Raw genomic sequence first — 9,549 nt, 5'->3', positions numbered from 1 at the left:
AATCCAGTCAATGTTGACACTGCAAAGAAATATTTGCTGCAAAAATACAATGATTTAACAAAGAAATTTACATCGATTCTGCATACAGTTCACTCCGAGATGGATTGCACAGCACAGTTCAGCTTTTAATACATTCATATTTCCAGTCTAAATGTATATATTTTCCAGCACTATGTCAATATTCACAGATAACTGGCTCACAGGCATTAAGAAAAAAATATGGTATTTGCTCTATTGGAATGTTAGTTACATCACCCAAATGAGCTATTGATAAGATATGGAAATGAGTACCTGCTCTTTTAGATAAAGCTCTATTCAAGTCATTTAATTAAATTTGCTGAATACAATCCTGCCGTTATAGACGGCAGTATATAGTCACTGTAATTTTATATGCTGAGTGAGGGACACAAAAACAGCATAGCCCTATCATCTATCATACATCTGTGAATACCGGTTGCATACACAAATGCAAACCGGCAAATACATAGTTTGTCACAAATAAAGACAGAACCACAATACAGAAACCTCTCTTACTTTCAACAGGGCATATAGAATTGCATGTCCCAAGATTGGAATGTAGATGTTGGCTTATAAATAATTACACCTTCTGGGATGAAATTAAATTTTCTATAACGATTGAATGCAATTAAGTGCCATATCTCACCTCTTAAGGCAACTCCATCTCCAACAGGGGAATGATTACTTGCCATCAAAGTGAATCTCTGCAATAAATACAAGGGACCAAGAAAAACACTATGGGATGAGCGTCTCGTGTCTCGGCTGCCTCCAGCAGCGAGTGATTCCTGCTTTAGTAGGTAGTAAAACTGGTGTTCTTCCTTCACAAAGACATAAGAAGCCAGCGTTTTTACAGGCATTTCCTAAGCACCACTACAACAGTGATACAGATGACACCACGGCTCAGCCTTTCACATGTCTACAGGAAGAGAACACAGCACCACTGCTTGCAGAAGTCCAACACTTAGACAACAATGGGAATGCAGTAGCGATTAGTCCTTGCTAAAAAAAAAAAGGAAATATCAAAAAATGGGTGGGAGGCACTGCCATTTGACACAAGGGGGAAATGAACCCCAAAAAAGGCAGAGTTCAAGTCAGCCATAGATGGAATTGTACACACGGTTAATACTGAAGAGCTTTTCACCAGAGACTCAGTGCAGACTACAGATCCCTCGACCGGCCGATCAACAGAGAGAACAGAGAACACACATCTGGAATGAAGGCAGGGAATGAACCAATATGAAATGCTCCATCGACCATTGGGTAGCCATTGTGAACCATACAGAACGACAGTGTTCTTCGTAGGGGTCGAAAGACGCTGCTCCGGCAGTCACACACTGAAGAGGACTCTCATTCGTCTGTAAGTCACACAAGTGGCTTGCAACGTCCCCTCCAAACAACTCCTCTTTGTTTATCCTTATCCTGGCTGGACTGCTTTTTATACACACCAACAATCCTCAATCCGGAAATCCACGGTTCCATCTCTCTCTCTCTCGCTCTCACTCTCTTTACACGTTGATAGGCCTCCAGCGGTTGATGCTGAAGACGCTGCCGGAGACCACGTCGTCCAGGTAGGCCCCTGCCGTTGCGGACCCCGAGCCGTCGATCTGCGTGGAGGAGTAGTAGAGGCCCTGGTCGGGCTGCTCCTTGCGGCCCATTCCGGCGGCAGAGGTGGGAGGCAGGTGGACGTCGCTATCCTCGGGCTCGTCCATCTGGGACTTGTAGGAGAACAGGATCTTGGGCTCTGAGCTGTACCGGGGCAGGGAGGTAGAGGGTGGGAGTCACAATCGATGAAGGGGAAGAAGAAGAATTATACTTAAATAGGGCACATGATTGAACGTAACGCAAATGGAGGAGAAGCGTTCCCCCCTGGCACCCTTGGTGTAACCAAGGATACCAAGGTGTAACCAAGGATACCAGGGGAATTAATAACCCTTAACTCACTACCAACTCTGAACTTCATGGCAGACGTTAGAGTGTACTAACCATAGTCCCTCTATGATCCCAGCACAAAGCAGGGCACTTCCCAGGCCCTGGACGAGGTTCAGCAAAGAGAGAACGGCAGCATACACATAGAAACTCTTCTTAGCTGTGAAAGCAAATAGTTTAAACGACCGTGAATAAATAGTTGAACCGACTGATCGTTGGAAATAAGTGATTTTGAAATCATTAAAAAAGGTAGACGGAGAACTTATGGAGGCATCTTGATTTGGTCAAATACACAAAAAATCTAATTAATCAAACTGTCAAACTAACTTTAGAAATCTCTCTCATGCTGAAAAGCAATTCTGCTCCAAACTTACATGGCAGTGATAGCCGTTCTCTTAATGGAGTTTTAGGCAAGATGACGATCAGGGAATACACCTAAAAGAAAAACAAATTAAAATACAATGCGGTAATAGAAGCTGCTTCAATGAAGGGGAAAAGTATGAGATCATCTTTTTCCATTTGCCATCAGCCCACGTCTACTGACCAGAAAGAAGAAGCAGGAACTGGCTAACCAGAAGTGTCTCCCTCCGTGGCCATAGATATTAAAATCCTCTGCAGACAGATGATGGTCTGGATACCGAATCTCAAGGGTGCCCTGAGAAGAGCAGAAAAAAGGAAACCGTCGTCGCTTTACCTTGATCTAAAGAACGAAGGGCTCCCTTGTAATAAAACATCCAAACTAAACATGGAATCCCCTCTTCAGGGCAAGGCGACAGCAATAAATACACACAGTCCAACAGCTTGTAGCAAAATTGCTCCTTGTTGAGCTTAACCGAACATCTGACCTACCCCAACCTAATGATCTGTATTTAGAGAGCTATAGCATGAATAACATCCTTGTTGTCATTGGCAGAGCTACTAATGTGGCTGCGTTTCTCAATGCATTATTCAGTAAGCCCCGTTTATAGTTGCTGCTCTGCCATAAGATTGTTGTGGATGGCAGTTGATGCACTCTGCCTACTGAGTTTAAACTTTTCAGATGTGCGCGACAAGCAACAAATTGCCATGTGTATCCTGCACGAGGGCTGTGATGACATCATTTTTTGTTCTCGCTGACTCGCGCAGATTACACATGGTGACTGTTTATTAGGTTTTAACCTCAGCAGACAGGTTCGGCATCACCAAAACACACGTGACTTATCACAATAATAATAATGATTCTAATAATAGACAGCTACCTGTGTAATCGAATAGGCCAAAGCGAGGACAGCAGTGATGGCCAGCACGCGCTTTATACTGGACTTGCTCTCCAGGTGCCCTGAGAAATAAATACAAGCATTAGAGGTAACACGCAAACACAGTCTGCTTAGTGACAATCACACGCTTTCATTTACACTACGAGTCAAGAGGAGCCAACCATAAATAGGAGACTTCATGGAACTAAGATTGAGTGCATGCTCCTACTACTACTTTTAATGAGAAGTGAAACCATGTGAGCCAACTCGAAGCACACTTACCAAAAGCGAGGCCGAGGATGATGACGCTCAGTTCAATAGCAAGCAGGAAGAACCGAGTGATCTCCCACAGCACCTAACAGACCACACACAACAACAGATAAGTCACATACATTGGGGCTGCACAATTAATTGCATGTTGATGTCAATTTGTATTCATAAAAAAAAAATGTTACAACTCAGCAATAGGCACTGTAATAAATAAACTGGTTGCCAAATTGTTAAATTGAATACAAAATCTGTTATAATCACAATAATCACAACTATCCTGTTTGTCATAAACGTGTGGCCCAAACATACATCTCACATAATTAATAAACATGACACCAACACAAAACTAATTCCCAATGCTGGCATTAAACATAGTGTTCCCTTGTGGATGAACACAGAGTGGCCTTACCAGAGGAAATAGCGAGCTTGGTGCTGTCCTCAGCTTAGGGGTCTGTCTGGTATGCAAGGAATGTCATGTTTCCCCCCTTCAGCATAAACGCCCGTAGAGGTCATGCAGAAGCTATACTAATGGGAGTTTCTGGGAGCTTCAGATAACAAGGTGGTATCTTCAAGATTCCTAATGCTTAATAAACTGGCCCAGGTAGCAGGAGCTATCCACAATAGTGGCTGTTTATGTCCGAACTCTACACAATGGAGTGGCGGTCTATTACATTTACGTGTTGTTCGTTTCGTCATGTGTTTTTAATGAAGTGAGAGTTAAGCTGTTCAATACTTTCTTTATGCAGGTATTTATAGTCCTTATGATTGGGGGATGAAAACCGAACATTTTTAAACCAAAAAAGCACACACATTCAAGGGCAGGTCACTGTACCTTGTCTATGATAGTGGCTGCGCTGGATGCGCTCACTGTCATGGATACTATGGCCCTTGTTATTCCCACCGCCGCCACCACAAAAACCTGAGGTCAGAGAAGTGACATTGGGCTGAATAAGTATCAAGTTGAATCGGCCTAGCAAATTTCCACAACATGAATATTAATACAAATTCATATTATATTGGAGATCCTTCAACATGGCTTGTCTACTTTTCCCTCCAAAACAGTGTTGTTGTCTGAATGGCACTTAAGTTCATGAGACTTTCTAGAATTATAATTTCCATTGAATAGAATCAAATGTGTAGGTGGCCATTATCTGTTTAGTGATATTCCATCACAGGTCAATGGATAGGATCCAATTTTTCTGCCAGAGAGCACCCTACCAGCAGGTAAAAGGTGATGAAGATGGGACTGGAGGTAAGGCGGATCTTGGCCCTGGCGGAGGGGAGTTTCCACATCAGGAAAATGAAAAACGCCACATTTGGCACCAGCAACAGCAGGTCCCAGAAACGCACCCTAATGTTTAGGAGAAGGATTCCCCCAAAAAATGCATACACAGGAAAATAAGACATATGCTTTTGAATTTCATGTTGTGTTTGTTGTATGGTGACAAACATGGGGGAGGGAGGCTTTTGGATTTGAAGCAACAGGTACAATATTACTGTTCAATTATGAAACAAGGGACATAATGTCGAATTGTCTTGTACAACACTACGCTTTACCTTGAGTCCCCAATGTCCTCATAGAGAACCTGAAGACATCTGTGGGGCTTAGAGATGTTGGCCTCAGTGTCGGGCTGCCAGGTCGGGAATGTTGATATGTTCTCCAAAGGCGAAGGTGTAGTGCTGCCATTATATTGCGCAAATCTCACTACGTCCAGCATGATGTCGAGGCCTAGCAGGATAAGGTAAATACAGTAATATGCCAACTATTAGAAGTTGCTACAGCAACGGCCACGACTACGATTATCTATCCATCTCATATACATATACATATACAGAGAGAGAGGGACAGAGAATGGAACAATACGAGCACGTAAACAACAGCAGTTACATAATATTAAGTCCAAACAACGTTAGGAAGGCAAGCCCATCGTTCCTCTCTCGTCGTAGACAATACTTTTGCCTTGTACGACCCCGGATCATGTTATATGACAACATCGGTTTGTGTTGTTTAGGATAAATACACTTCCAACGAGGTCGCCCCTTTTCAAACTCAAAACAAACAAATCACAATACCTTTGTTGACGATTAGGGAAGCGTGACCACAACGAACCAATATGCGACATTATTAGAAACTTATTCTCTATAGTGGTCATCTTACCGAGGTCACAAAATCAATGCGAAATATATACACTGTGTCGGCATAACAGCCTGGAAGCTATAGCTACGAATAGTTAGCATTCTAACACGTTAAGCTAAATTGTATACAAATGTAATCGACTGAGGGGAGATGGATGTTTCCATCACGAGTGCTTCAAGTTGCATATATTGACGACTAATCATTGTATGCCTTCCGATTACAAACCCCAACATCAACCTAGATACGAAAGGGAATTTTAAGGAAGCAAAATATAACTTACCCAATCGAAAGTTAGTTTGTCGAGGAAACGGGGAAATTCACGGAATAAGCTATAAGTACGCGCTATGAAAATGTATTTTAAATGCAACGAGGTCGATCAATAAACTGAATATATTGACAACGACATCTCTGTTGTGGACTAGCCGACGCTCTACGACTACGTTAGCTCACCAAATTCCCCCACTGGTCAGCTGAGACGCTCTCCGCTGGGCACACAAGTTATCGCGAGAGCAAGGACCGGAAGTTAGTCTTTTTTTAAAGGGCGGTGGGTAGGGTCATGGATACGCGTCATGGACCTATTAAAAAGTGGCGACTGCTGTAGTGCAAGATGATGGTGAAAATATGTTTAAATAAAGCAACATAGTTTAAGACGTAAGGAAATGTTGAATGGCCTAATTAAGTGAAAGAGTTTTGTTGAGAATGTCCAAAACATAGGATTTTAGCCCTTTTCTCTCTCCTTTTCCCTACATTTACATATTTAAGTCACAGTGATAAAAAGGCAGATTAATGTAGTTTACATAGCGTAGTTATTATTTCGAACGATCTGATTGGTCGGAAAGAAAGAAGCATTTCTATCGATCTGATTGGTCGAAAATATACATTCATTTCGAGGGATCTGGATTGTTCGGAAAACTTTTTTTTTTATACAATGTGTGTGAATCATTAGCTCAATTATTTTGGTTTGATCAATGAAACACTTTTTTAGCGGAGTGACAGAAGACACGTCCTGCTGTCTGCCTTCGATCAAAGTTCACTGACCTATACTTCCTGAACCAGGCCAGCGAAGGCACTAAGAAAATCAGAAAATTTTCAGATCTCCACATCTTGGAACACAACTCCACTCATTTGCTATAGTAATCGTTGAAATGTATATATCATTCAATCATTGTAAATGCAGACTAACCCCACAAATTGTTTGAACCCAGGTCTTCAGATGTAGAATAATCCTCCTAATCTTCTTGAATGTTTTATGTAACATTTTATGTCAAATACCAGGGATTAATAAAGATTTTTTTATTTTACAAGTATAACAATAAATATAGTTGCAAGCAACCATGACGGGGTCCTACATTTATCTGTGGTTATTTGGTCTTGGCATCAGTTACTCATTACGAAAATGTTCCGTCATCCAAAACCTTTGTCAAATCACCTAACAAAGTTATTGCGGTTTGACCCACAGCATATTATACAGGTATATTTATAGGTTAAGCTTCTGCACTATAGAATATTTGCAATTACCAACGCTTGCCATCATCACATGTCTCTTCCGGTCTTGTTCTTTCCGGGCCCAATTGTTGTGACGTAAATGACAACCTGTTCTTATATTGCCCATTTAATAGATTAATGCATGGTAAAATCCTACATGTAGTCCCTTCAAATATATACAAAAACACTTTCTCTCTCTGTACCATATTTGATAAAGTGTCTCTCGTTTCATTACCGACGGCACTTAATAGAAAAGTCTTATAGTAACGCCTCCCCAATAGTGATACGAGCTTTGGGGTGTGCGGACATCATCCTGTACGCAACGTGAACCGGCTCTGTGAGGACAGCATTGAAGGTGTACACGTGTGTCTTTTCCCCGCTCAGGCAGACATTGTAGAAGCTGAGGCTGTGGCTCTTGAAGCTCAGCCGCACCTCCAGAGTCCGTGACAGTGTGGTTAACTTCAGCGGCACATCGTGACCCCGCTCGAAAGCCCTCAGGCGGTTCTCGGACCACATCAGACACCAGGAGCTGCGGCTGCTCTCCAGTGCGCTGGGCAGCCCGCTGCGGGCCAGCTGCCCGCTGTAGCATACGCCGATGGCCCACGGGGCGCCTTCAAGCTCCACCCGCCAGCAGTGCTCCCCACCGGAGAAGCTCTGGCTGCTGAGCACCTGGAGGAAGCTGGTGAACCTCTCCGGAGAGGTCGGATAGGCCTGCTTGGTGGCACCGTAGGTCACCGTCTTCATGTCACCCGACAGCACCAGGTTGGGGTGGGCGGTGTCCGGGTCGAAGGTCACCTCCGACGGGTTGAGAAGGTTCCGGAGCGCGCGGTGAATGTCTCCCGTGCCCGCCTTGAAATCAGCGTTTGCTGCCTCCAGCTTGGCGCAAGCGAGTGAGACGTTCCTTTTCGATGCGGTTCCGGGCTCCGCCTCTTCCCCCGCCTGAGGCTGGCTCATCAGCTGCACGATGCGTGGCTGCAGGAGGTTCAGATCCTCGGTGAACGTGGCTTTGTCGTCTTCGGTCAACAGGGACTCTGCGCTGAGCACTGTGTGTCTCAGCTGCTCGGTCAGCTGGGAAGCCTGACTCACCCTGGTGCGTAGGCTACCCTCACCCGGGCTCAGCTCTCCTTCGATTAACTGGGTCACCGCCTCACTGTAGGTCAGGGACAGAGCTTGGATGTCATGAAGAAGTTTTGCTGCGGCCGCTCTCAGCTCCTCATTGGCGGCACTCACCTCCTCCTCCCGTTCCTTCTCCTTCCTCAGAGCACACTCGGCCATGTCTAACCTGACGGTCAACTCTGTGAGTTGGGAGGCCAGTCGGAATTTAGGTTCGTCCATCTCCGTTTTCTTTGATGCGTTGCTTTCTGGTTTAGGTGGAGTGGGCAGGTGCTGTTTAGGAGATACGGGTAGGGGCCCTGAGGAATCTAACTCAGTCCTGTAGCCATCTTGGACCTCCAGGGGATTCTGCTTCTCAGGCTCCTTTAATTGGCTCTGAGCTGGTTCGGTTGCTTGGTAGCAATAGCATGTTACCTCTCTATGTTCTGTTGCGGTCATTTCTTTGCCACAGTCTAAGTATGATTTGTTTGCATTGACATCACTTCCAAGAGCAGCTTTATGTGCTTCAACCATGCTGCACATTTTCATGTTCTTCACCAAGGCATCAGTTCCACCGTACTCCTGCTGGCATTCAGGGCAGTTGTTTTGATCAAGTCCTGCAGACATGGTCTGTAAACATGGCAGACAGTAGATATGTCCACAGGGCAGAGACATTGGCTCAGAGAACAGCTGCAAGCAGATGGGACAAGTAGACTCCCTCTCGTTCTTGGCAGAGATGGTTTCCCCAGTACAGGACATGACAGCTGGCTTTAAACAACAAATAGCAATAGTCATGAATTGCCTGGACAGGTTTGTAGTATACATGCACACAAAGGCTTATAGATAATCAAACAAAAGTAAAAGCCAAGCAGCTAGTCGATTTGCATTTAGTCGCTAAGCTATGAAAGCCCTAAAGTCAGACACTTTATTACTCGTATCAAGGTTCAATCGATGTCGCACTGGGTTCGGTTTGTTTGCTCAAGTTTCGTTTTGCAACGCGTTTCTAAGGAACACGATCCCAAAGATGAAAGTACATAATATCCCAACAGTTCACCGGTAAACATTTTATTTTAAACATATAACGTCATAGCTCTAGTTATATTGCCATCAAACCGTGCATGCCTATTTACAGTCTAATTTCAGATGATCTTTCCCCTACAACTTTCGTCAGTTACCGTTTTTTAATGTTTAAATGACAGAGCAATTTAAGTGTCGAAAGAAATACTTTGTGAGAATAAACAAACCTGTGGAGTTGAGTAGGCTATGTTTAAAGGCGAAGTGAAGGTGCGCTCCTCTCAGACGCTGCTCTTCCTCGCGTCAACATGGTGAATGTGGCGCGCAGCAGAGACCGTCCGTAGCCTACTAGTCTGTAGCACAGGAGGTACG

General features: G+C 44.1%; 2 protein-coding genes across 2 annotated transcripts; both read right to left on the bottom strand.

Moving 5' to 3' along the window:
* Window positions 1-1,523: 1,523 nt before the first annotated feature.
* Window positions 1,524-5,167, bottom strand: LOC130402378 (transmembrane protein adipocyte-associated 1 homolog). The gene is made up of 6 exons (XM_056606526.1): window positions 5,007-5,167; window positions 4,668-4,719; window positions 4,282-4,368; window positions 3,462-3,534; window positions 3,183-3,262; window positions 1,524-1,796 (listed from the first exon to the last, which is right to left on the bottom strand). The coding sequence occupies exons 1-6, from the start codon at window positions 5,165-5,167 to the stop codon at window positions 1,524-1,526; spliced, it is 726 nt and encodes a 241-aa protein (XP_056462501.1).
* Window positions 5,088-9,510, bottom strand: LOC130401985 (E3 ubiquitin/ISG15 ligase TRIM25-like). Its single transcript, XM_056606042.1, has 3 exons — window positions 9,408-9,510; window positions 6,037-8,931; window positions 5,088-5,178 (listed from the first exon to the last, which is right to left on the bottom strand). The coding sequence occupies exon 2, from the start codon at window positions 8,920-8,922 to the stop codon at window positions 7,330-7,332; it is 1,593 nt and encodes a 530-aa protein (XP_056462017.1). The 5' UTR covers window positions 8,923-8,931; window positions 9,408-9,510; the 3' UTR covers window positions 5,088-5,178; window positions 6,037-7,329.
* Between the last annotated feature and the right edge of the window lie 39 nt (window positions 9,511-9,549).

Source organism: Gadus chalcogrammus, chromosome 13 (assembly GCF_026213295.1).
Source record: "Gadus chalcogrammus isolate NIFS_2021 chromosome 13, NIFS_Gcha_1.0, whole genome shotgun sequence".
NCBI lineage: Eukaryota > Metazoa > Chordata > Actinopteri > Gadiformes > Gadidae > Gadus > Gadus chalcogrammus.
Note: the sequence above shows the minus strand (reverse complement) of the source record. Positions and strands in the feature narration are given on the sequence as shown.